The 27018-nt window shown below is 43.9% G+C and overlaps 1 protein-coding gene across 1 annotated transcript in view; it reads left to right on the plus strand.

Annotated features, from left to right (window-relative positions):
* Positions 1-620: 620 nt before the first annotated feature.
* LOC310964773 (E3 ubiquitin-protein ligase HECW2-like) overlaps positions 621-27018 on the plus strand; it is a gene marked incomplete at its 3' end in the record, with an annotated part of 27842 nt that continues 1444 nt past the window's right edge. The window contains exons 1-27 of the mRNA XM_083938031.1: positions 621-1556; positions 4689-4796; positions 6003-6097; positions 7369-7444; positions 7530-7699; positions 9134-9276; positions 9724-9824; positions 11452-12329; positions 13485-13623; positions 13878-14018; positions 15362-15463; positions 17544-17694; positions 17832-17935; positions 18044-18168; positions 20031-20216; positions 21286-21438; positions 21555-21657; positions 21738-21834; positions 21948-22031; positions 22242-22351; positions 23789-23909; positions 24015-24128; positions 25093-25245; positions 25347-25445; positions 25621-25750; positions 25938-26084; positions 26219-26355. Of these exons, the coding sequence (XP_083794157.1) occupies positions 1157-1556; positions 4689-4796; positions 6003-6097; positions 7369-7444; positions 7530-7699; positions 9134-9276; positions 9724-9824; positions 11452-12329; positions 13485-13623; positions 13878-14018; positions 15362-15463; positions 17544-17694; positions 17832-17935; positions 18044-18168; positions 20031-20216; positions 21286-21438; positions 21555-21657; positions 21738-21834; positions 21948-22031; positions 22242-22351; positions 23789-23909; positions 24015-24128; positions 25093-25245; positions 25347-25445; positions 25621-25750; positions 25938-26084; positions 26219-26355 (4367 nt within the window). The 5' untranslated portion in view covers positions 621-1156. The remainder of the gene's footprint in view (positions 1557-4688; positions 4797-6002; positions 6098-7368; positions 7445-7529; positions 7700-9133; positions 9277-9723; positions 9825-11451; positions 12330-13484; positions 13624-13877; positions 14019-15361; positions 15464-17543; positions 17695-17831; positions 17936-18043; positions 18169-20030; positions 20217-21285; positions 21439-21554; positions 21658-21737; positions 21835-21947; positions 22032-22241; positions 22352-23788; positions 23910-24014; positions 24129-25092; positions 25246-25346; positions 25446-25620; positions 25751-25937; positions 26085-26218; positions 26356-27018) is intronic.

The following is a 27018-nucleotide window of genomic DNA, read 5'->3' on the forward strand; positions in this document are numbered from 1 at the left end:
TGGGGATAGGTTGCTCGTGTGTGAGTGCACATCCATTCAATTTTATAATGCCAAGAAGGATGGAGAGGGAGAAGAGATACAATTTACAGGAGAGGTAATGCGTGTGTGTGTGTGTGTGCGTGCACATTTTGAAAGGTGGACAGGATATGGTTTTGTCTGTATCCATTCAGGAAGTGGAAATGAACCCGTTAACCTGTGATGTAGCCACTAGTGGAGACATTGTGTGACTGACATATGTGCCTCCTTTTGCGTTGTAAAGTCATTGTAGGAGTTATTAAAAACAGAACAAAAATATATAAACAATGAGGTAATATTCATGTCAAAATACTGACCATCATCCCTCTTTTTTTGTCCCCTTGTCCTCACCTCTCTCTCTCCATCTCTCTCTGTCTCAACTATAGGTCTTCAACCTCCCTCCACCCCTCTCCTCCCTGTGGATCATAGGAACGCCCCCTCATCGCCCCCCTTCACCTCAGACAGACCTGCAGAAATTTCCCGGCCCGCCTCTCATCCTTAATTCCGTGTCTCTCTCCGCTCGTCTCCCACCTCCGCCGCTTTCCTTTTCTCATAACGGGTACCTGGATGATTTACGAAATCCTCTCGTCAGAATGGAGCGGTGTCCTAGGGTTGTGAAGAGAGATACATACACGCCGACGTTCATGGTGGAAACGTGATATGTAAAGGAGAGAAACGGGCATCAAAAGAAACAGAAGTTCAAGTATGGCCCAAACTGCCTCATAGCACCTTAAACGTGGAATCTGGGAACTCTGAAGTGCCTTTTCCAGAGGGATGCAATTAGGGGCAGAGAAATGGAACTTTTTTAAGCCGCTTCTGTACCTTATACCTACATACATCCTTTTCTCAAATTTTCTACACTTCATCTTCACTTTAGTTTAGCGGTGCTCCTTTAAGGCACTGCAAAGGGTCTACCTGTCTTTTCCCTTTTTTGTCGTCTTCCCTAACCTCCTCCATCTTTGTTTTTTCATTTTTTGGCCTCCACCATTCGCCCCTCTCTCGCAACGGCCGTCCTCCCCCCACTCCCTCACCACCACCACCACCATCCTCGGCCTCAACCTCATTCCCGCCTACACTATCATCATCAACAACTCTTCCCCTCTCCCCCCCTCTCTTTTCTGCCTCCTCTTCCGTGGGAACAATGGAGATGGCCGCTTCCGCCTCCTCCTCTCCCTCGTCCGCCACGTCCTCATCGACGGCAAACGGAAGCGCCCGGGAGCACCTGCTCGCGGTGCGCCGGCGCACTCCGCACAGCCGGCCGTACACTATCGGTCCAGACAACCTCCACAGCCTGTCGGCGCAGGGCGCAGTTGGAGGCTCTGCATCCTCCTCCTCTGCCGTCTCGTCAGGGATCCAGCCAGAAACAGCTGGCGTGGGGCTGCAGCGGGCCAATAGCGACACGGACCTGGTAACGTCAGACAGCCGCTCATCGCTCACGGCGTCCACATACCAGCTGACTCTAGGCCAAAGCCACTTGGTCATCTCCTGGGACATTAAGGAGGAAGTGGACGCCACTGACTGGATCGGCCTGTACCACATCGGTGAGCATACTCAAACGCATACCCCCCCCCGTTGAAATGTCGAAAAAGTACGTTTCAGGAGGCGGACTTCAAGATCTACGTTTACAGTTTCATGTATCACAAAAAGGGTGATTACTTTTATTATGTCCTATCAGAAACTAATAAAATATATGAACTGCACTTACCATTCTGATACTTCAGCGAGACCCCCATTTTAGTGACGACATTCCTCATCTGAGTCCGGGTCTGAGTCGTTCAGCACGCCAAAACTAAAACTTAGTTGCAGATCGCTGCTGTTAGCTCCATTGGCAGGCAGCTCAGGCTCTGCGTCCGTCCGTCCACCTGGGAGGCTCAAGGAGTTACACCTGCTATACTGCAAGCGGGAGATCTGCCCAAGAAACTCAGCTGCCTCCTGTTCGACACTGGCTCAAACGCGTAGGCCGATGGCTGATTGTCTGTGATGTGTTTAGTCATCTCAATGGGACATTTGCGCGGTTCAGTTTAAACGCAGGCACGAGCAGCGGGTCGCGAGGCGAGTCCAGATGCAGAATTCTTAATGACGGAGAAACAGTAGATGTGCCTTCAGCTCTCGTTTCTCAAAATGTATACATTTTACAATCAATATCTTTAAATGTTTTCAAATCTCCACTTCAGCAGCACCTATATATATTCCGAAGGGTTTTTTTTCTTGCAGAGGGCTTTGGTCATATATCATTCATAAATCGCCTTCATTTCCTACTTTAAAACATTTGTTATGGCTGTTGAGATGAATGAGTGGAGATGAAAATTAGAGAACAAAGTATAGATTCTTCTACTTCTATTATTCTACAAGAGGCCCAACTCCTGCTGCAGCGTAATGTTTCCCATCAGACGTCCTCTCATCACTGAAGTCACTCTGGACCAGTTCTCCTCTGTCCACACAACATGCTCCTCAACAAAGACAAATCTAGCATTTTCTTCTTTCTGCTGATAAGAGGTTGGGTCACTGCAGAGTGGGCTTTCACTCCAAAAAGTCTTAAACAGGGAGACACTGTGTGCAGAGACAGATCCTTGTCCTGTACAGCACTGAAGTGGAAACCAACTCCAGCTGCAGAGTTGAACGACTCCCCACTGAGAGTCTTTGCATAATCCTCTCGAGTATTGCGTAACCCTTCAATCCTGTAGTGCAGAAGCCCGTTGTTCCATCACAACACACCTGCTGAGAGATAGTACAAAATTCACCTTCCCAACTAAATACATTACACACTTCTCTATTACTAAGAGAATAATCTTTCAAAACTTCTCATATCACTCACTGGGTCAACGTACTTACAGGCTACAGTTCAGTAGAGAGAATAACAGTTTCCAGACAAATCAATATATTAGTCTTTAAAGTAGGTAGCTTTCTGTTAAATTAGTTGAAAAGATTGATATTTGCTGAAACTGTCACAATATTCTGACAGCACAAAGAGACAGATGATCTGTGAAAAAGGCATGCAGCTCTCGCTACCTTGACTTAGTGTTCACTCAGTGTTACTTTTATTATGTTACTATTTTAACATTGTTAATATATTTTGCATGAAAAATCTTCATAAAATGAGAAACTACTCTGTATCATCTGTTTTATTTTCACACATGAGTATTTACCATTTGATTATTTCATATGAGTATGAATAGCAGTGTTGGAAAAGAGACGAGCCCCCAAATGTAATCCTTTGTGGAGGCTCCTTTTGCTTTAATTACAGCATCAATCTGTTTGGATCTGTCTCTACCAGCTTTGTGCACCTAGAGTGGGAAATATTTCCCCGTTCTTCCTGCAGAACTGTTGGAGTTCAGTCAGATTCTGTGGTGAGCGCTGATGGACTGCACTCTTCAAGTCCATCCACAGATGTTCTGTAGGAATCAGGTCAGGGCTCTGACTGGGCCACTCTAGGACGTCCACCTTCCTGTCCTTTAGCCACTCTGTTGTTTTTATGGAGGTGTGTTTTGGGTCGTTGAACCACCTCCCTCATTTTCAAGTGTCTAACAGGTCAGCTGCAGGTTTTCCTGAAGAATCTGGGTGGACTTGGCAGCATCCATGTTCCCTTCAGTCCTGACCAACTGCCTAGTCCCTGCTGAAGAGAAACAAGCCCCCAACATAATGCTGCCACCACCAGGCTTCACTGTAGGGATGGTGTGTTTTGAGTGGTGTGCTGTGTTTGGTTTCTGCCAAACATAGTGCTTAGAGTTCAGCCCAAAAAGTTCAGTTTTGGTCTCATCGGCATCAGAATCTTCAAAATGTATTTGGCATACTGTAAACGAGACTCAAGTGCCACATTTTTCAGAAGAGGCTTCTTTCTCTCCACCCTGCCAAACATGTAGAACTTGTGAAATTGTTGTCACATGCACAGATCGACCAACCTCTGCCATTAAGAGTTGTAACTCCTTTAAGGTCACCCTGGGCCTCTTGGTAGCTTCCCTGATCAATCTTTTCCTGGGTCGGTCCTCTAGTTTGGGGTGGCCCGATCTAGGCCAGGTCTGGGGGGATCCACTTCTGGACAATACTCAGAGGAATAGTTAAAGCCTTTGAAATCTGTTTATATCCTTGTCCTAACTTGTGCCTATCCACAACTTTATCCTTGAGCTCGTTTGGAAGCATCTTTCCAACCATGGTGAGTTATTTGTGGTACCATGCTCTACTAGGACTGGAACCTAAAGGAACAGCTGATTTTATTCTGAAGTTAAATCAAAAACACCACAGTTGATGTCAGGTGGAGGCCAATTAACTTGGTGTGTGATCTGAAAGGTGATTGGTTAAACCTGAGAATGTTTATAATGGTTATTCTAAAGGGACTCGTCAACCCTGATATTCTAGTTTTCATTTTTTATTCATTTTCAGAAAGTTTGAAAAAAAAAAATCACTAGAATGTTGTAAGGCAAAAACGCTGGAAATGTATATATTTTCTTTCTGCATCATCATTTCAGGCTGTAAAACAAAAAAAGGGAATATTTCAAAAGGGTATCATGACTTTCTCTAGGCACTGTAGAAGATTTTGACCATTTTAAAGTGTTTGTGACCTTTCTATATGTCTTACAACTGTTGCCTTAGTCACAAAAGTGCAAGTGTGTGTTATTGAAACAGATAACAGAGAAACACAAAGGAACAGCTTGTGATTGTAATTGTGTGTTCCACAGATGAGACTTGTGTGGCCAACGTATGGGACTCCAAGAACCGCGGAGTGAACGGCACCCAGAGCGGACAGATCGTGTGGAGACTGGAGCCGGGACCCTACTTCATGGAGCGTGAGTTGACCCATGAGTGCTGTGTTTGTCTTAGCTGCGTTCAGACCGGATGCGATGGCTGCGATATATGTTACAAGATTACATACAAAGTCAATGTACAAACATGCTAGTACAGCAGTGGTGTAGCCACAGCAGATATTCTATCAACTTCTGAGCAATAAAATAAAACAGTTTCAGACTAAATCAAGTATTCAGTATGTTCTTTAATTTTGATCTCCAGTGTATATGATGTGCAAATTCATTGCAGAAAATGAATGCAGCGACTGTGGTTATCTTAGCCATGGGTGATGAGAAGAAAAAATCTGGAAAAAATGTTCTGTAGGTGCAATCCAAATGTGATCAAGCGATGCAACACTGGGGTTTCTTACGATTCAATTCCATCGCATCCGGTCTAATGCTGCGTTCAGACTGCGTTCAAAAGCAACTGCAACTGGTTATTTGTCTAGGAAGATGTTTCACCTCTCATCCAAGAGGCTTCATCAGTTCATGTACGCATCTGACCAGGCTTGGACTGGTCCTGGTCCTGGTCCAGTTGAGTACATGAACTGAGGAAGCCTCTTGGATGAGAGGTGAAACATCTTCCTAGACAAATAACCAAGTCCAGTTGCTTTTGACTAAAATTGCTTTGGGGATAACGATGACCTGGACAAATTAGAACATTCATAGGCTTACAAGTAATGCGCTGCTTGGTCATATTTGGACCTTTGCTCCAGTCGCACGTTTGAAGCGTCGGAAAACCAAAGGAGGCAGATGACCTTTAGCGAGACTGCGGCGGCTAGCTAACTCCAGCTTGGCCGACTCGGCCTGCAGCTATACCTTACTCTGCTGTGCTAAATGGGGAGTTATGCTAGTTTTAACCAGGGACCTGAATGCTTCTAAAAGAACAGAAATGAGCTCTCATTTGAAGTGTCTAGCTCTTAAAAGAGCCGTCGTGTTGTAGTGAGATCGGGCCGGCAGTGACTTAACCTCTGAAGCTGTAAAGGGTACTGCCATCCACAGGTCAGAGTTATATCGCTTATTTTATTAAATCCATAGGAGCAGTCCAGTGTCAATCGTGTCCATCGCATCCAGTCTGAACGCAGCTTAGTTACAGCGATGTGCTGTCTAATGTTCGTTCTACTGATTTTACTTCGCCGATGACCAGTTTACTTGTAGTTAGAGCTATTGATGTCTTAGTGATGTCATCATTTTGTGTTCCCTCCACAGCTGAGACTAAGATCTGCTTTAAATACTATCATGGTGTCAGTGGAGCATTAAGAGCATCAACACCTTGTATCACCATCAAGAACCCCGGAGTACCGGTATGTAAGTGTAACCCCCCCCCCCCCTTAAAGTCCCTACAGTTTTTTGTCCTTCTCCAAACTTTTACCATCATCTTTTATTTTCTCTTTCTAGTGTGTGTGTGTGTGTGTGTGTGTGTGTGTGTGTGTGTGTGTGTGTGTGTGTGTGTGTGTGTGTGTGTGTGTGTGTGTGTGTGTGTGTGTGTGTGTGTGTGTGTGTGTGTGTGTGTGTGTGTGTGTGTGTGTGTGTGTGTGTGTGTGTGTGTGCGTGTGTGTGTGTGTGTGTGTGCGCATAGATTTTGTTCATACCTAAGAAGATACCCCAAATAAGAAACCGTTGGTTAATGTCAGAGTCTTCGTGAAAATCATTATAATAATTATTACTATTGGTGAATGAGGCCCAACGTGTCTGCTACCGTGACTGTAGATTCTTAAGCTGTTTACGCAAATGAACGTTTGACCAATGTCCAGAGAATCGGGTCAGGGAATTGTCTAGAGTTGCCCGTTTATCTATCAGGCACACAACAGGAGATTGTCTGTGTCAGGCACATTTTCACTCACTGGAAGTACAGACCCATGCGCGTGTTACATATTCACGTAACCGCTTCGTAACTTGTTGATAATCAACCGAGCCTCTTTCCGTTCCTTGAATTTGTCTCATAATTACAGCGGCAGAAGTTCCAGTGAAAAACGACCCTCCTTGTTCACTCTCGGGGAGTTTGTTTTCTTCCTGTAGAAATGTCATCAACACGCCCACGCGCCCACTTTGAATTCTCCGTTTGATCACCCGCTCTATTCACACATAAGCTCGATCAGACATTACACAGACTTTGAACTAGGAAGCCAGCGGGGTAATGTCTGTTCATTGTGAGCTCCATTTGAGTTATACATCTCCTCCATGTAATGTCCGGATAGGTATAGAGTTTCAGTGCTTGTGTGAAAGGGGCTTTGGTCTTGCTGCATTCACATAGAAAGTGGGTCATTTAGCATTTCACCACTGCTTAATATTTAATACTGTCAAAAAAAAACATCAGTTCTGCATCATGGAACAAAAGTCAATGCCGGAAGTTTCGTAAATGTCTGTAAGTCCTACTGTGAGGTAGATGGGTTTAAAGTCTTTGGTTAGCTTTCAGTGTGATTCCTTTTTTTTTTCCACCAGTGAAGAAATAAATGCATAGGTCAGGGTCCAGTTCAGCACAGAGGGTTCAAGAATGAAATCAGTTGACTCTGAAAATGGGAAGGTGGAAGTGATTAATTCATACCACACTCCTGTATGGTTACTTTCTCATCAGGTACGCGATGAAGGCCAAGCGGAGGACCCATCAGGAACCGAGCACTGTCGGAAACTAGTCAGCTTCACCCTATCAGGTATTGGGATTGATTCAGTGGCGTAGTTGCGGCCCAGTAGAAAATAAACACACACTTATGAATATGAATTTGTATTCCACTCCAGACATCCGAGCAATAGGCCTTAAGAAGGGTATGTTCTTCAACCCCGACCCCTACCTGAAGATGTCCATCCATCCTGGGAAGAGAAGCGGCCTCCCTAAGTTCACCCACCACGGCCAGGAGAGGCGCTCTTCCATCATAGCCAACACCACCAACCCTGTGTGGCACGGGGAGGTCAGCACAAACACACACCTGCAGAAACGCACACACCACAACATCCTAAAATAATACAGTTCTCTGCTGCTGACTCAAGGGTTCTGAAATTCAGGCAAGGGGTTACTTTGACAAAGCTCGTTTCCATCAGTGTCATGATGTTTTGGACTAATTTGTCCATTGTTTGACACCAGTAGGCCGGTTATGCCGCATAAGGGCGCATGTTCAGTTTAGTTCAGTTTAGTTTAGTGAAACTTATTAACAACAAAAAAGAAATAATAAAAATAAAATAGATGAGAATAAGACAAAATAGAAGAACAACATTTTTTTTTGCCAATAATAAAACATATCAAATATACCAACAAAATATTGCAAAGTTTAGCTCTTACAGAGTAGTAAGCTTTTATATATAAATGTATTTAATACTACCCCTTCTCCATTCTCAAACGTTATCACATATTGATTATTTTTAAATCTATTTCATAATATAAAGTTTAGACATTTTGTCTCGAATCATTTTTGTTTTAGTCCATCTTTATAATCTGTGATAATAAGGAGTTGCAGTAGTCCAGCCTAGAAGTAACAAAAGCATGGACTAGTTTTTCTGCATCTTTCTGAGACTAAATGTTCCTAATTTATACAATGTTACGCAGGTAAATAAACAATAATAAATTGGCTTAAGAGCGCCAACGAACCCGGCCAGTTTCTTAAATATGTGAGCTGCTCCATCCAAAGTTAGATGAATACCATCTCTCCTAATGAGACCAGGTTTTCCCCCAGAAAGATCGCCAATCATCTATGAAGCCCATATCATTTACTGGTCACCATCTCGATAACCAGCGGCAGAATGATGACGTGTCACCGTTAGAATGACGGTGTCCGACACAGTCTTTGCGTATGCACACGCCGACTCCACATTAACTTTAGTGACTTCCGATTGAAGTAACGTTTATACTTAGCCAGCTAATAGGACTTGGTGGTGTTGCTAAGTGTTAACACTTGATATTGAAATTGTCTAGGCTACAAAACTCTCCGCTTACAGCAACAGAAAACGTTTAATAGCGTGCAATGCTCACCACTTAGGACACTTGGGTTGCGCTCCGCCATGTTGAAAAGGTCAAAGGTTATCTCATCTCGGCAACTGGTCTATCAAAATATTCTACCAGCTCCACAGTGGGGGTATTCATGTGCAGTTTTCACGTCGGCTTTTGGTATTTAGATGGCCTTTTATGTCAACCTACTCAAAGTTGATTGAACTAACTCTGATCAGCGGTTCCGGAACTGAAAGTTAGACTCAGAGTTAGTTGAGCCTGATGTTGGGCCCAAGAGTTAATAGCGAAAGCGGAAGTGGAACCAACAAAAAACTGGGTGTTAATAGAATCACTTTTGTATAATTCAAAAATTAAACGTAATGGGAATAAACCAATCCTTTTTTTTCTATTGATCCTCCCGTAGAAATACACCTTTGTGGCTCTGATGACTGACGTGTTGGAGATTGAGGTGAAGGATAAGTTTTCCAAGAGCCGACCAATCATCAAGCGGTTTCTGGGTCAGCTGATCATCCCTGTGCAGAGACTTCTGGAGGGGCCTACAGCTGAGTGAGTCCACGCGGGTCATATTTCGAGCTATTACGAAAGTGTGTTGATAAATGTGTGTATTAATACAGCACCTCCAGCCTTATTTCAGCAAGCATTAAGACGTAAAGAGGAAACGTCTTAGGAGGACGCAAAGTCACCTGACCTTCGGCACTTAACCGCAGTGACTCAACTAGTTCAGTCAATAGCAATCAATGTCCCAATCAGCTCATTGTTCAGGCATTGATTTTTATATTGATCCACAACTCGGGACATAATGTTCTCTAGAGAACCACGAGGTATAGTTTGTGCAGAGGCTGATCGTTCATGGTGGTGGGGCAAAGTAATTGCAGGTGAATTGCAAACTTTTTGTATGCCATAACCCTCGATTATGTGTCATCTAGTATTAAAATCCTGAGCTGCTGTCCGTAGACACTAACTGTGTGTGCGTGTGTGTGTTTGTGCGTGCAGTGATCAGCCAGTCAGCTACAGCCTGTGTCGTCGCCTCCCTACGGACCATGTCAGTGGGCAGCTTCTGTTCAGAGTGGATATCACCTCCACCGGACAGGAAGGTGTGTGTGTGTGTGTATTATACTGGGTAACGTAAATGGGCCACACAGGCTTTTTACATGATCAGCAATGGTTACCAAGATGATGTGTTCTGTCATATTCACATTGTCATATCATATCAATCATACTGTATATGAAAGTTAAATTATGGTGTTAAAATCATCCCAGGCTCTTTTTCAGGCAAATACACTCATCAAATAAGCCTTCGGGACTATTTTCTTCGTGTATGAACAACTAAATGAGAAATCTGGGACAGGCGCGGTAAATGCACTGATTAGCTCGGGGTGGCAAGTTGAACCCATTCAAACGTCTTTTTTAACCACTAATACTGCACAAAATAACACCAAACCTCTGCAGTAGCATAAGAAGAGTCTTTACACACTAACCGAAGCACCAACAACGTAGTTAGTGAACCCAGAGTTTATTAAAAGAGTGTTTTAAAGACTTACCTACTGGCCCCTGTACCAGCTCCTCTCATAGTAAAGTCCATTCAAGTCGATTAGCAAAGTCAATCCAAAGGGAAGAAGCCCATTGGTACTTTATTCCAGCAAAACACGTAAACGTTGTGGTTTGTGGCGGTTTGGTGAAATATCTTTACCTCCAGTCTATCCGTAGCCACTTGCTGCACTCAACCCAAAGAACCCAAAGAAGGCGTGCTTAAGAAGAACGCCTTCTTTGGGTTCTTTGGGTCAGAAGCTCTCCTAGGAATTATGTCCTTTTCCAAATGTTTGCTGCAGACGCGGTAATCCCTCTGCCTAAGCGTCTCCATCTGCGTCTCAATGTCCAGAATAAAAACAATAAGCTGGTTTATCAGAGTCATCGGTCATCGTACCGCAATGGCAGCCTACGGAGAAGTTTCTGGGTTGTAAGCTTTCATTTTTGTTGTGCAGTCGGGAAAGATCCAAACACAAACCATTCGGACTCTCTTCACTTCAAGTTGCAGGCTAGTCGTCTTACCTGCGCCTACACTCACATATGCTGTGCGTCTTCCAGAAACACACACACCCAGAGATCTGCGTAATGTTTTGGTGCTGTAGGAAAGATGCAGTGGGACTTTTCCAAACCGTTTACCATCTATTTTTAACTTATATTTCACCATAACTGCCGCAAAACCACTACGTTTCCGTGTTTTGCTGGAATTAATCATCAGTGGGCTCCTTCCTTTGGGATTGACTTTGGTATTCCACTTGAATGGACTTTACTATGAGAGGAGCTGGTACAGGGGCCAGTATGTAGGTCTTTAAAACACTCTTTTAATAAACTCTGGTGTTTTGGTTAATGTGTAAGGACTGTTATTGTGCTACTGCAGAGGTTTTGTGTTATTGGAGCAGTTATTTCAATCTGTGTTAGCCGCATTTGGCTGTTAGCTTCTGTCCTGGATTTCTCAGTTAGTTTGTACACGAAACAAATTGTCTCAAAGGCTTATTTTGATGAGTGCATTTAAAAGAGCCTGAGATGATTTTACAACGGTGATCCATGTGAACAGGATTTGGAGGAGTGCTCCATCAGGTTGTGTTCATGAGAACATTGTAACAAAACTTATGATATGGACCTCTGACCTCAAGTTTGTTTTCTACCATATGTGCCCCCAATCTTCTTTAATCCCTTCTTCTCTCCATCCACTCTCAGAAGCCTCCCCATACGCCCTTGGAACCATCTTAGGTGCCACAGTGAACGGTGAACCCGGAAGTCCCTCAGATGATGAAGACCTCCCTCACCCGTCCTCTTCCTCAGCATACAGACCTTCTCCCACAGGCCCCGATGAAGGCTCCCTGTTAGTCAACAGTGCTTGTTACTATGGCGATGACAGCATTTGGCGGGAAAATAGCCAGATGGGAGAGGAGGATCTGCTTGCTGTGGCTCTGGGAGGCCACACCCACCGGCAAGTGTCACTCAATGACTACCTGGATGCCATCGAGGCTCCCAGGAGCCCTGGTGACCAACCTCTGCCAGGGCCTTCGCCGAAACTCCGCTCCAGTTTTCCAACGGACACGCGACTCAATGCCATGCTGCACATAGACTCAGATGAAGATGAGGAGACGGCAGGGCAGCACAGGGAACAATCACAGGAGACGAGGACGCAGCAGAGCACAGACTCAGCCTCAACGAGAAGATCGGCCACATCTCAACAGGAGAACGAGGGTTCAAACTCAGAGCCAGGGGGGCACACCAAGGCGGGTACTGGGCCTGGGGCTGGGGCCGATTCCTCTGACAGCGCTCAGCCTGGAACTGAGCGTACAGGAGTTGAACAAGGAGCTGCAGACGGTTCAGTCCAAACACCTGCAGGAACATCAACAGCTGCTGAGACCGCAGAGGTCACCGGAGCATCAGCCGAAGAAACGTCCACAGTATCCAGCTCATCTCAGGCGTCAGGGTCTGAGGCGGCTGCAGTAACTCGGTCAGGGGAGTCTGTGGGGAAATGTACCTGCCAGGAGCAGAGCAGCAGTTCGGGTGCAAACCAGGAAGTACCATGCAATCCCTCGCTTGGTCCACTTTTACCCATTCAGGTGAGCAGCTGTAGCTTCTTGGTTAAAAGTAGGGGTGTAACGATACACGTATTCGCACCGAACTGTCACGGTACAGGAACTTCTGGACGGGTACAGAGGTCCGTAAATATGGCATACATGGCGTTAATATGGCGAATGCATAGTCGTACAACTTAAAACTTGAAGTCGGACTTCCCCCAGACCGGCTCGGCTCGCATGTGCGCAGTAGCAGCCAGCAAGGGAAAGTATTTTCTAGGTCTATGGAGAGTAGCAGGCAGCGGCAAGCAGGTATCTGGCTATTCAGTCTGACTTAACACCCTTTCAAAATATGATTTCCGGGCCCAAACGCTCCGTTGAAACAAAAACAGACTCAATGATCATACATGGGAGCAATAAGCATCACCTCTAACGTCAGTTAGACAAGAGAAAAATTTAAAATAACAATTATGTTGCTTTGTAAAAACTCAGATCTGTTCAAACAACGGGGAACACGGCACTGCTGTGTTGTAGAAATACGAGGCTTGGACCCAGGAAATCATATTTTGAAAGGGTGTCTCGTCACGACTTAACAGCCCGATAGCTGTAGCACAGGACGCCCTGCACTCCCGCGAGAGCAACAGTGTGTATTGATGGCTAGCGAACAGAGAGCAAACTGCATGTCGAACAACAACACGAAACAGGAGCTTGCGGAAGTCCCACTCTCATTTTGAACCCCAAGTGTGGGATGCACACAGGTTTATTATGAACATGCACACTCATTTAAAAAGGCTCCATCCAGGTGTTACTGTTGTGAAAACCCGGCTCCCAACACTATTTAAACAACCTCTACCTGGGAATTCAGAACGATCAAATGCAACGACTAAGTTAATGCTGTAGCTGCAATTACTTAGTATTTTTTCATATATTTGTTTCATACTGACAGCTAAAACTGTGTAACTGTTTTGTTTAATTGTTTACGAATTAAACTTAAGTCCGTTCTGACAACCATGAAGTTTTTCTCGTTTTCCCCCTGAACCGTACCGTCCTGTACCGTACCGCGACTTCAAAACCGAGGCACGTACCGAACCGTGACTTCAGTGTACCGTTACAACCCTAGTTAAAAGCTACATATCTCGAATGAGCTTTTTTCAAAATCACTTCTCCACTCATTTGTTTTCCCCCCTCTCCTGTGCTCAGGAGGTGGAGACGAGAAAAGAAGTAGCTCCAAAGGCAGAGGAAGAAGGGGAATCGTCAAACAGCGAGGCGAACGGACCAGTCACAGCAGCCGCTCCTACAGGCGGCGTAATAAGTGACGGAGACGGGGCTTCTGAAGTCGGTAGGTGGTAAATGTTGCTGTTTAAGATGGACTTCAGTGTTTATTACAGTACAATATGAATTTAGAAAAAGAGTTTGTACATCTCCCACAGTAGGTATTATAGTATTTCAAAGAATTCAGTTGCTTTTTTTTGTCAAGTTGACTTCAGTTGACGTCCATATACAATTATTATATGGCTGCCAGGGCCAGGCATTACCTCCTTCTCCTGCTTTTATCTGCTTCCTTTATGTTTGTTTGTTTTTGCATAAAAAAAGGAGAGGAGCAAGAGCAGGAAGATGGGGAGGTGTGGAGGAGAAGGCAGTCCATGCAGGCCTCTGGAGGCATTGCCCAAAACCAGGACGTGTGCGGGGCCAGAGAGAGTCAGAATGGGACAGCGGGGGTGGAGAGAGAGACTGGTAAGATGCAGGACGGACACAGATTTTCTTTAGCTCTCTTTTTCCTGTAAAGTAAAATAAAAGTATCTTTTGAATTAACTTTCTTTCTTTTTTATAGCTTCACTCCTCTATCAGGTGAGACTGAGAAGGTCCACCAGAGCAGCTGGAGGGTAATTGCCTCACAGGAGGTCTCCTTAATAGTTGTTGTTGAGAGAATCAAGGATATGAATCATTCAGTTTTCTTGTCTAGACTTTCCAGTCTCCTGCTTCATCATCGTCTCCTTAACTCGGGCTGCGTTCTCATCTTGCAGGAGCATATTCACTGGGACAGCTTACTGGGCTTTGAATCTACTTTAATGTATTTATTTTTTTAAAGTTCATAAAGTCAGAATATAGTAGTTCAATTCCCAGAGATGCAAGCAACCACAGAAGTAACTCTAATAATATAAACAGGGTTTGTACGGGTGCTTGAAATCCTTGAAAATGCTTGAATTTGAATGTTGTATTTTCAAAGTTTGAAAAGTGCTTGAATTTTGGGAAAATGTTTGAAAACGCGTGAAGTTGCATCAGAATTTCCTTCACAACAAACAGCTCACAAATATAAATTTAAATATTTCAAATTTCTTATACTTCTGGGGTTACAGGACACAATTTCAGTTTGGTTTTAATGAACTTAGTTTCGTATGAGTTTATCTTTCCATCTTCCATCTTCCTTCAACGTGATTGAAAAGAAGTGAAATGATCATTTTCCATATGTATGTATGTATTTGTAGAAATATGGAATTTACCACCTGCTGTAAGGTGCTGGAAAAGCTTGAAACGTGCTTGTATTTGAGGTAAATGACATCAAAATGGAACTATCTACTTCAGTATTAGTTAAAAAAAAAAGCTAGAGCATTATTCATAGACAACAGTTGTGCTTATAGAAGAAGAATTCCTTTATTAATCCAGCAAGGGGAAATTAAATTTTTTCACTCTGTTATTATTATACAGGTTACACACACACACACACACACACAGGCCCGAAATACACACACATGCACAAACAGGACCTATATACATGCAATTAATGGAGAGATGTCAGAGCAATGGGACTGCCAATGGCTCGGCGCCCCGAGCAGTTGGGGGTTCGGCGACCCTACGGTTCCCAGCTGAGCTACTACCTTTTGACTGTAGTCTATAATAGCACGCGGTGCTGTGGGGAGATGAACCAGCCGTAAAAGCAGATCTTGTACTTAGAATGTCATGAGTATTGCAGCTTTGGACTTGCATAAAAAAAGGAAACATTTCCACCATTTCTTATAATTAAAGTGAAGCTAAAATGTTTTCATATTGTGTGTGTGGGTGTATTTGTATGTACGCAGGTGCCACAGCTCACGTTAATGGCCACCAGTCTGTTCGCTCCCTGCCATCTGTCCGCCATGACATCAGTCGTTACCAGAGAGTGGACGAGCCTCTACCACCTAGTGAGTTTGTGTGTGTGTGTGTGTGTGTGTGTGTGTCCTATATTTCCTTACCACCAGTCTATAGTGTATTATAAATAATGTGTTAATTCTTCATTATTGCTTTTACATGTTAAATAAGCGGGGTTTAAAAGGTATATAGTCTCCCTCGTCTTGCTTTTCTGTTATTTTATGTGATATACAAATGTTTGCGCACACAAAACACTCTCTATAGCTCACACCGGTAGTTCTCAGAGTGTGTGGGTGGGGTGTGCATATGGGTGTAGGAAGTAGTATTAAAAACGCAGGTGGCAGAGTTGATGTAACTTCCTGTGCTTTTACCGGGTGATTTGATACTTTTATGTGAGCATGAGAAAAAAAATGGGAAGGCTACGTTTAGTTAATTTCATCCAGATTATGGACTAATTCAGGGACATGTTTATGCACTTGTTGTTTATTTAAACTCGATGATTTCCTTATACTTGAATTTCAATTTCTGTTAACCCTCCTGTTGCCCTCAAATTTGACTAACACCATTTATTCTAGGGGTCAATTTGACCGTAGCAATTTAAACATCTGGAAAATGATCATATCAATTTGTGACTCAAGTTAAGTCGGGTACTTTATGTATTTATTTAACAAAATGAAAAATATCACTGATCTTAAATTGCATGGAGGTATTTCTGTGTGTGTGTTTTAAAGTAAGTCTGTTATTTTAAGTGCTATTTTGTGTTATTTGTAATATCTGGAATGAAAGTAACGTCCATTATCAAGGACAGTAGCATGAATTTGACCTCATATAATATTTGAATTAAAATACACGATAATAATAAAGATTAAATCATCCAGATTATCAAATTGACCCAAAGGAACACCGATGCGACAAGTACATGTACAATAAGAACAATAAATAATATATATAATCATTACAATTTTAGGTTTTTTATGAGTCGTCCCCATAAAATTAGGAAAAGTCATAAATATAAAGCAAAAACAAACAAAAAAATGACATTATTTAGAGATGTTAAACATTAAATGGGGTCAAATTGACCCTTAGGATAACAGGAGGGTTAAATAGATTTATTTAATGTTATCAATGAGAAGTGGAGAGGACAACTGTAGACGAGGCCTCCTTTGCAGTCTCCGATAAACTACGCTCATAGCTGTGTTAACATTTAACAGCTAAACTGGATATACGTATATTGCCGATGTATTTCAGTTTTTCTTGGTCAAAAAGAACATTTCACATATTCACAACATCATTCTTGCCAGAACAAATAGACATAATGAATGTCTGAAAAAAGCCCCCACCACAGCAACCTGGTTGATCCAATCAGGAAGTGCCAAAAACTGCAGTTCTCAGAGTGTCCACTAGGAGCAGTTTGCACAATAGAGCAGTTTCTCATTGTCCCCCATGTTAAACAGGCCGTTTACACAGCATCATTAAACCGGTTTAAGACCTGGTACAAAAAAACATTCTTGTCTGTATGTTTAGGTCATATCTCCATGACAACATTGAGGGGGGTGACTTTGAGAAGTGAAAGTTTATGAATAATTAGGGGTGTGGCCTCTTGAGTGACAGCTAGCCTCTGGCCCTCATATCTCGTCGGAGGCTAGTTGTCAGGATTAGCATGCTAACTCTGTCATTTTGACCTGGACTGTGGTCATTCGTGTGGTGGTGTTTCCGTAGTGACAAGATGGTTTGCTCTTCGATCGACTGAACCAACAGATGGTTGGAAGGTAGCTCTGTTATGCTAATTAAATAGCTGCACTTACACCATGACTTGCAGTACAGCCTGCTATTGATGGCACATACACTAGACGCTAATGTGGAGCAGCGGGAGGATTCGGTCCGTGAGGGTCGGTGTTTTACAGTCTATGAGCGTGGTGCTGTGATGAATATCAGTTTAAATCAGAGATCATAGATGATCCTCTTCTCAGTGGGTGTTCACTCTTTACATCTCTGAATTTCTCACCACACTGACAAGCCGACAAGTACATAAAATCCATTTTACATTTGTTTTTTTAGAGGCGCCAAACCTCTGCATGCCTCGCTACTGTGTTTTCTTACTTCTCTCAATTTGTGTGCGTATGTGTGAACCAGACTGGGAGGCTCGTATCGACAGCCACGGCCGGATCTTTTACGTGGACCACGTGAACCGAACCACGACTTGGCAGCGTCCCACCGCTCCTCCCGCCCCGCAGACCCTCCAGAGGTCCAGCTCCATACAGCAGATGGAGCAGTTGAACCGCAGGTCAGAGCACACGCATTGGATGTCGTACGGTGAACGTAAAAATTGTAAATACAAGCAGAGTAGAGTTGAAAGTGGAGTTGAATTTGCTGATTTTGCGGCAACATGGTAGTTAAGGCAACACATACATGCCTTTCCAGGTATCAGAGCATACGTAGGACGATAACCAATGACAGCAGACCAGAGGAGCAGTCAGCCAATGAGGTGCCGGCAGATGAGACCGACACACACCCTTCCATCCCAGGTAGTCCTGTAGTGCATTGCATTCGCATCTATGTAGTCTTTACAGAATGTCCTGGAGACCTGATTAGTTTTTTCTGACTGTGTGTGTGTGTGTGCGTGTGCGTTACAGAGCTCCGCAGGGACAACAGCATGGCTCAGTCCAGCTCCAGGTCTCGCCTCACCCTGCTGCTTCAGTCCCCAAGTGCGAAGTTCCTCACCAGCCCCGACTTTTTCACCGTGCTGCATTCCAACCCTGTACGAACACTCATTTCCTTCTTCCCTCTCTTCCTTCTTTCAACCAGTCAATCTCTTTTTTTCCCCCTAGCTCCTTGGGAACGGGCGCACTCTGCAGTTTGTTCCAGGAAACCGCAAAGGCCTACACTTAAACCTCCGTTGACCGCACTAGAGATGCGCAGATCGGCTCTGATGCCATTCTAACCCGCATGTAGATATAAATACAGCAAAAAGCAAAATTAAAATCAGAGGAAGCATAACTGAAGAAACATTAAGCTTCTGAAGTCATCAATGAAGCTGCTGCCCCCTCTTGATCGGGACACAGACACACTTGAAAACTTAAAAAATGAAGCTGCACAGCACCTCTGTAGCTTTGCTTTCTGAGACATTTATAGTGTTATTATATTTCCCGTAATTATTTCATGCACCCGCAACCCATCCGCTGTTAATTGGAATATTATTTGTTATGACTCTATCCGCTGCAATCTGCACATCACTTGATTCCTTAAGGGACTGTACAGAACAGTGACCACAGCGTCAGAAGAGAAGATTTCAACACTGTTTTCTTCTCTAGGATTCAAAAATGAACAGGAAGTGTAGAGGCCACAGCTTTGAATGACTTCAGCACATCTGCGCCCACAGGACATCACTAGTTTCTCACACCGCTCTGGTTTGATCTGCGTCCATTCTGACTCAGTCCCTTTGTGTGCAGAATATCCGTCTGTAAGTTGTGACGTAAAGCCCTTTGGGTGCTGTTTCTTCGTTGTTGCCTTATTTTCCCTAGTTTACCTTGAACCTTTACCGTGTTACTGTTACTAACACGGGGCAGAAGTAGGAAGGAGTGGTCTTCAAAAAAAGAAGTCTATCTATTTAAAACAGAGACATTCTCTTCAAAACAGACAAGAGTGGATATAAAAACAGATGGATTTACTTTTTCTTAGAAACAACCCCAAATCATGACATTTATATGTAGAGAAATCACGTCAAAATGCATCAAAATCACATATTTAGATGCTTTTTTTTAAGATTAACTTGCAAACAATGCACGCTGCCCTCTGGTGTACAAAACAAGAACAGCAATCACAAAACACAATGGGTTTGCTACAGCGGCGACAAATGTATCAACGGTAAAATCGAGTCGTGAGTCAAATCTAGTTTCTAAATAGTTCAAATCTTTTAAAACGATACAATCTTAAAGTTAAAAGTCACAGTGGTTTGAATGAACCATTGCATTACATTACTTGGTCTGAACTTACTGAGTGTGTGTCATTTTTTTAGCAATACGTTCAGTTTCATGTGTTGCCAGCTTTTGACTGTGGCTGATCAGCTCACTCAGTAGAGTTAGCATGATAGCATTAGCTTTGGGAACCTAAAGGTATCACCAAATATGTTACAATTCATTCTGAAGGGAACATGAATGTCCGTACAAAATTAAAAGTGCAGTCGACCCACTGGGCCTCTGGACCAAAGCGACACTGACTGATATTTCATTGCCGTCCTTTGAGCTCGGCAGCAGCTGGAATATTCAGCATTTCGTTCACTCGCTCGTCTTCAAGGAATAAACAGGGTCGGGTTGTATCGGGCGTCAGACACTTCATTCAGCACGGATTTCTTGCCCTCAAAACAGCCAAACTAAGCCTAAAAGTTTATCTCAAGATAGTATTTTGAGGTACGTACGAGATAAACTTAGGTTTTGGCTACCAACGCTTTTCAGGGCTTCCGTAAGATTCAGCCACTAATTTGCTTCGACTCATTTAAACCAAAGCATAAACGTAGAAATGGTAAACGACAGAGTTTAAAGGTGGATGTGTTTCCTCTCTTCTGTCTGTCTTTCCTCCTTCCTCTCTTCTTTAAATCTTCTCCCGCTCCTCTCGCATGTCCAGAGTGCCTACCGTATGTTTACCACCAACACGTGTCTGAAGCATATGATCAGTAAGATCCGTCGGGATGCTCACCACTTCGAGCGGTACCAGCACAACAGGGACCTGGTGGCCTTCCTCAACATGTTTGCCAACAAACAGCTGGAGCTGCCCAGAGGCTGGGAGATGAAGCACGACCACGCCGGCAAGGTGAGGACAACACCCATATCAGTCGTAACGCTTCTCGACCAAGAGATTTTAGAGGGTCGGTTCAGAGCCGGTGCCCAATCTTGAACCGGTTCTTCCTGTTTCCGCAGCCAAAGAACCGGCTCTGGGTCAGGAGAACTGGTTCCAGAGCGGCACCGACTCTTCGCTGGTCTTGAACCAGAACCACTTCTTGCATGCTTTAAAAAAAGTTGTGATTTTCGAATTTGTATATTTTGTACTTTTTTTTAGTGTGCGTAATCAACAGAGAATCACAGTTTAAGTTGTTTTTTATAAAAAGGTTTATTCACAGTTTTATACAATAATTAAACACAGTTCCACCAGAAAATCAAAGAACTATTAACAACTCTGCGAGCAAATATAAACATGGACATGTCTGGTGTAACAGCAGTTCTCATTGAACACAGCTGCAGTCATTTGGTTCTGATGTTGCCTGTAAAGACATAAATCAGTAGATCATCAAATGCAATGTGATCAATAACAGGTAGTCTATGCTAACTTTAGCGCTAATATAAGCCTTCCAGACAATTATTTTCGTGTACGAACTACGAACTTCAACCGCTTGTCCCTATTGTGGCCGCGGGGGGGGGCTGGAGCCGATCCAAGCTGACATTGGGCGTGAGGCGGGGTACACCCTGGACAGGACGCCATTGAAATCCAAAAGAAAGGAGCCCATTGGTTATTTATTTGAGCAAAACACGTAAACGTTGTGGTTTGTTGCAGTTTGGCTGCAGAGGTTTGGGCATGTTTGGAGCAGTATTAGTGGTTATAAAAGACGTTTTAATGTGTTCAACTCTCCCCTCCAAGCTAATCAGTGTTGCATTTGGCTTTTAGCATCTATCCTGGATTTCTCCGTTTGTAGTTGGTACCCAAAATAATTGTCTCAAATGCTTATTTGATGAGTGTAGTTGCCTAAAAAAGAGCCGGGGATGATTTTACACCGGAATTTCACTTTGATGTGTGAAGAAAAACTTTGTTTGCAGACGTAAGTTTGTACTTTTCAGTCCACAGTAGAATGGACACTTAACGCTCTCTTGTTTTTGTACCTGTACAGTCTTTCTTTGTGGACCATAACTGCCGTGCCACTACCTTCATCGACCCCCGGCTGCCTCTCCAGAGCACGCGGCCCCCGAGCCTCCTGGCTCACCGGCAACACCTGACTCGCCAACGCAGCCACAGCGCGGGAGAGGTCAGCCCACGGCGACTGGTAAGGAGAAACACAGGTACTTTAGGTATGTCCGCTAGATATGTAGCGGACATACCTAAAGCTCGGTATTCTCAACTGAAATAAAACAACGAAGACAAAACCTCCTTCCTCTGTAGGTGGGTGAGGACACCCGTCACACCGGCCCACCTGTCCTGCCCCGACCTTCCAGCACCTTCACCTCTGCCAACAGGGGGCAGAGCCAAGATGTCGTGCCAGTGGGTCAGTACAAACACGTACAACGTCCCTTTAGAAACAACAACCCAATACGGTCTACGTGAATGTTTCTGCTTTTCTTCCAGCTTACAACGACAAGATCGTGGCGTTTCTTCGACAGCCGAACATCTTCGAGATTTTGCAGGAGAGACAGCCCGACTTCAACCGGAAGCATTCACTCAGGTACACACACAATCTATACCCAGGGGTTCCCTCAAAAAGTTTCTGTTGCGTCCATGTGAAACAAACCTACAGTTCCCAGCATCTACCTCAGCGTAATGTCGCTGTTGCAACAGGGAGAAGGTGCAGCTGATACGCACAGATGGAGGCTCAGGATTGGCCAGGCTGTCAGGTGATGCTGACCTTGTAATGCTACTGAGGTGAGAGATGCCTCCTTCCCTCCTTGATGTTTAATTTCTTATTTTATTCCAAACTTTCCCCCTTCTTTTCCACTTGTTTTGGGGTCTATATCCACGTCTTATTGTATTTCTTGTGTATATCACTTTCCCACTTCCCTGCTTCACTCTTTGAATTCATTCACTCAATACAGTTTATTCCTCGTCTCTTCTTCATCTCCGTTTCATTTGCAGTCTGTTTGAAGATGAAGTCATGTCCTACGTGCCTCCTCACGCCTTACTTCACCCCAGCTACTGCCAGTCACCTCGGGGATCCCCCGTCTCATCTCCACAAAACTCGCCTGGTAAGAGACTCCTAAGAGGACCCTAAGCAATGGTGCAAAGTGTGTTTTGGGCTCAGCATAGTCTTGCATAGCCAGACCTACTGTACCTCCACAGCGCTGAAGTATAGTTAAGCTTTTTCTAGGATTCTAAATGCTCTGGCTTGTTTGTATTCGTTTTATTAATCACAGTTGTCTTGGGCGGAGCTAAGCCCTGAACGTAGCAATGCTCCGGGCCCCTACACACAAGCTTCAAATAGCTCACCAGGGTGTCCCATTTCACAGATCTGCTTTGTGTCTTATGACTGTACTTGTCTTTTAACTTGTGTGAATAAACTGAACTGCGCCGTAAAATAGATAGTGGAGATAGCAGAGGGGGCCTGAAATAAGGGCTTTATCCCCGCACAAAACATCTAGTAAACTCGATTGTGTAACATGAATCAAACTGATCTGAGCGAGGGAGGCCCTGTTCCTTCTAAAAGTTTTCTGCTGAGGTAACTGTCCCGCTCGTGCCCAAAGCAGTGGAGCCTCTGCCGACTTCCAATCCTCTGTCCCATCAACAACTCCATTTGGGTCAATGTTTATTTAATTGAGGAGTGCGTGTGTAACACCCATGATGCGCAGATTGGCTCTGATGCCACCGAAAACCACTTGTACCCTTAAATCAACGGCCTGCCACTCGCCCTCTAGACCCTGTAGGCTATGGCTTTTTTAATGATGTACTGTATTGAAAAATATTGTGGGACATTTCAGCAGCAAAACCAGAAACTGGAGTTGTAAACTTGACAGAGGTTTTAACTTCTTGAGACACCATCGATGAACCTGGGCTCATTGGGTGCTTCTGGTCTTTCAACATCAGCTGGGGGTGATCAGGCCCTGGCTTGTATCTAAGTAGCTTCTGTGGTCCACGGCTCACCCTGTTCGATCCACACCCATCTTTGTGCGTTCTCTGCGGCCTCGGTGGTGTCTCTTGATTCCCAGCATCTCCAGTGACTGGCCTCCAAAGCCTCTGCAACCGACCTTGATGAGGTGGCACCGGGTCCTTCCTTCCCTGCGTCGGCATTTACTGGCCACAGCCTCTCAAAGTCTTCCTCCATCCACAACCTGTGATATTTCAGAACCGTTTAACAGCTGGTTTACGCGTAGATATATTTATAATTCTGTCTGCATAGATAGGTCTTTCATCACTAAATATTATAGGAACTGTTGTCGTGGGTAGATCAGTCATTAAGGATTAAACGAAGAAAGATGAAAAGACAATAAGACTGGCAAAATGTATCTTTGTGCTATCAGGGCAGACAAATCTCCCTGTGGAGTCTAAGCACCAAAGGCTTTCTGCCAATACTTAAAGGGATACTTTGCCTATTTATTTTTTTTTTTTTTTACAAAATGTGTTAAACCTCAACACAGTGCCACAGTTGCAGTACAGAGTGCATCTCTCCCCTTTCTCCCTGCCTGTAGGTACTCAGAGAGCTAATGCCAGAGCCCCAGCACCCTACAAGAGAGACTTCGAAGCCAAATTGCGGAACTTCTACAGGAAACTGGAAACTAAAGGCTACGGCCAAGGACCAGGGAAGCTAAAGTTAGTGGAATGTGTTCGTCTAAAGAGAAACCTTTTTTTTCTGTTTCTTTGTGCTTCCACGGGCGTATGTGTCGGTCCACTCACTTGCTTGTGTTTGTATCTCAGGCTGATCATCCGCCGCGACCATCTGCTGGAAGATGCCTTCAATCAGATCATGTGCTATTCCCGTAAAGACCTGCAGCGCAGCAAGCTTTACGTCAGCTTTGTTGGGGAGGAGGGGTGAGTACTTTGGGAGTGGGAGGAGAAGCATGAAGTTGACTCTCTCTGACGAGAGTTAGAGAAACACAACATAACATTGTCCCAGCTCTCCTTGCTCGACCACACACACCTGATCTAGTTTCCAGAATCGATCGTTCTTCCTTGGTTCCCCGTATGTGAGCACTGAATTTTATACATTGAATATTGGCCTGTTGAATTTTTTTAACGTTGCATTTTTAACATTGAAATTTAACGTTGAAATTCTTCAATGTTAAATTTCTGAACATTAATAACGAGCTAAATACAGAGTCAAAACATTCAGATAGACCATTTCAATGCATAAATATTCCGGGCTAAAAATTCAATTTCGTTTTCATTTTTCAAATTTCAAAATCCGATGACACAGATTTACTTACAAACATATCCATAATAAATAGGTTATTGTCACACTCACAATCGGAGTGCCTCGGATTTTTCTTGACTGCCATAGTACACCTTCAACTTTCATCAGACTTGTTAAGTTGGACAGTTATTGTGTTTTCATATTATAGTTTTTTTTTGGGAAAAAAAAGCATAGTATAGTATGTCTTAAAAGTGATGGTATAGGATGTTGAAAAGTGATAAAGGTCATAGTATAGTATGTCTAAAGAGTGATAAAAGTCACATACTGATGCTAAACTGAATTGCTGATCCAATGAACAGTCACATGAATGGGATTCTATGTGAACCATTTCATGCAGTTACATTACAACTGAGGCATCATGAGTATGACAGTGGGCGAGGGAGGAAGGATGCGACAGACAGAGGGGAAAAAACATGTTTGTCAGATGTTAGCCACTAAACTTTTGAGAGCCTGATGATCCTGGGGACAGTGACTTCAACACAAACACACACACACATACACACACAGCTGTAATGCTGAAATGTCTTATTTCAAAACGACTGAGAAATAACAGTTTGATATCTGCGTGTGTGTGTATTTCAGGTTGGACTACAGCGGGCCGTCCAGAGAGTTCTTCTTCCTGGTTTCCAGGGAGCTGTTCAACCCCTATTATGGCCTGTTTGAGTACTCTGCCAACGACACCTACACCGTCCAGATCAGCCCCATGTCCGCCTTTGTAGACAATCACCATGAATGGTGAGGTTTACCGCGCACAACGCAAACAGGAGACAGGGGAGCTCGGATATGATCACGGGATCCCGATTACCTTCGTGTGCGTTAATGTGTGTGTGTTTCAGGTTCCGGTTCAGTGGTCGTATTCTGGGTTTGGCTCTGATCCATCAGTACCTACTGGATGCCTTCTTCACCAGACCCTTCTATAAAGGCCTACTGCGCATGTACGTACAGAATTAACACGTCAATCTCACTTTGGACTCATTTTACCTGTGTTTACAGTTGGATATTAGAGTGTTCTTGCACACATTTACCTTTTTCTCCTTAGCCAGTTTGTGTTGAATGTAACCTGGAATAATACATAATCACACACACACTCACTCATTTGCCACCATGTAGTCCATGTGACCTGAGTGACCTGGAGTACCTGGATGAGGAGTTTCACCAGTCCCTTCAGTGGATGAAGGACAACGACATAGAAGACATGCTAGACCTCACCTTCACCGTCAATGAAGAAGTTTTCGGACAGGTCAGGCTCTGTGTGTGCGTGTGTGTGTGGGTGTCTGTGAGTGTGTCAGAGTGAGTGAGTGTGTGAGACAGAAAGGTGAGGGTGATGTATAACTACAAAACAGGGCATTGTATCCTTGTCTTCAGGAAAAAAAGTGACAAAATATATATATTTTTTTTACTTATTTATTTTGTGTGTGTTCCCATAGATAACAGAAAGGGAGCTGAAGCCCGGTGGAGCCAACATCCCTGTCTCAGAGAAGAACAAAAAGGAATACATAGAGCGGATGGTGAAGTGGAGAATAGAGAGAGGGGTGGTGCAGCAGACTGACAGCCTGGTCAGAGGTTTCTATGAGGTATAGTACAAGTGTCACCTAACCTCATCTAACATGTCACAAGTTCCCGATACTCTAACATTTAATGCTTTTTCAAACTATTGCATTTCTCATCCGTGTGCATGTGTGCGTGTGCGTGTGTGTGTGTTTTCTAGGTGGTGGATGCCAGACTAGTATCTGTGTTTGATGCGAGGGAGCTGGAGCTTGTGATCGCCGGCACAGCTGAGATCGACTTATCAGACTGGAGGAACAACACAGAGTACAGAGGAGGTATGAAATCAAAGATGGATGGGTTGTTATTCGACTAAATTCATTTTAACCTTTAAATCATATTTTGTTTACTGTAGATTGTACAATAATGAGGAAGAAGAGAAAATCTTTCCTCATAAAAACACAATACCCTTTTTTGTTCTTCAACCCACTGCCATAATTGTTACTTATATTTCTATAATTGTCATAGTCAATGTTATTATTGTGGCTGCGGTGCGTCTCTAGGCCTCTCTCTTTCTATTCCCCCTAACCTTCCAAGACTCAGTTCTATTGAGATTCTTTACCAAGCCACCACCACAGCGACTCCCTGGTTGATCCAATACAGAAGTGCCAAAAACTGCAGTTCTCCGAGTGTCCACTAGGAGCAGTTTGCACAATAGAGCAGTTTCTCATTGAGCGCCATGTTAAACAGGCCGTTTTCATAGCATCATTAAACCTGTTTAAGGTCTGGTACAAAAAAACAATCTAGTCTGAACGTTTAGGTCATATCTCCATGACAACACTGAGGGGGGGTTAAAGTTCATGAAAAATTAGGGGTGTGGCCTCTTGAATGACAGCTAGCCTCTGGCCCTCACTTCTCCCCGGAGGCTAGTTGTCAGGATTAGCATCATTAGCATGCTCACTCCGTCATCTCGACCTGGACTGCGGTCATTCGTGTGGTGCTGTTACTATAAGTGACAAGATG

Source organism: Echiichthys vipera, assembly GCF_963691815.1.
Source record: "Echiichthys vipera genome assembly, chromosome: 23".
NCBI classification, from domain to species: Eukaryota; Metazoa; Chordata; class Actinopteri; order Perciformes; family Trachinidae; genus Echiichthys; species Echiichthys vipera.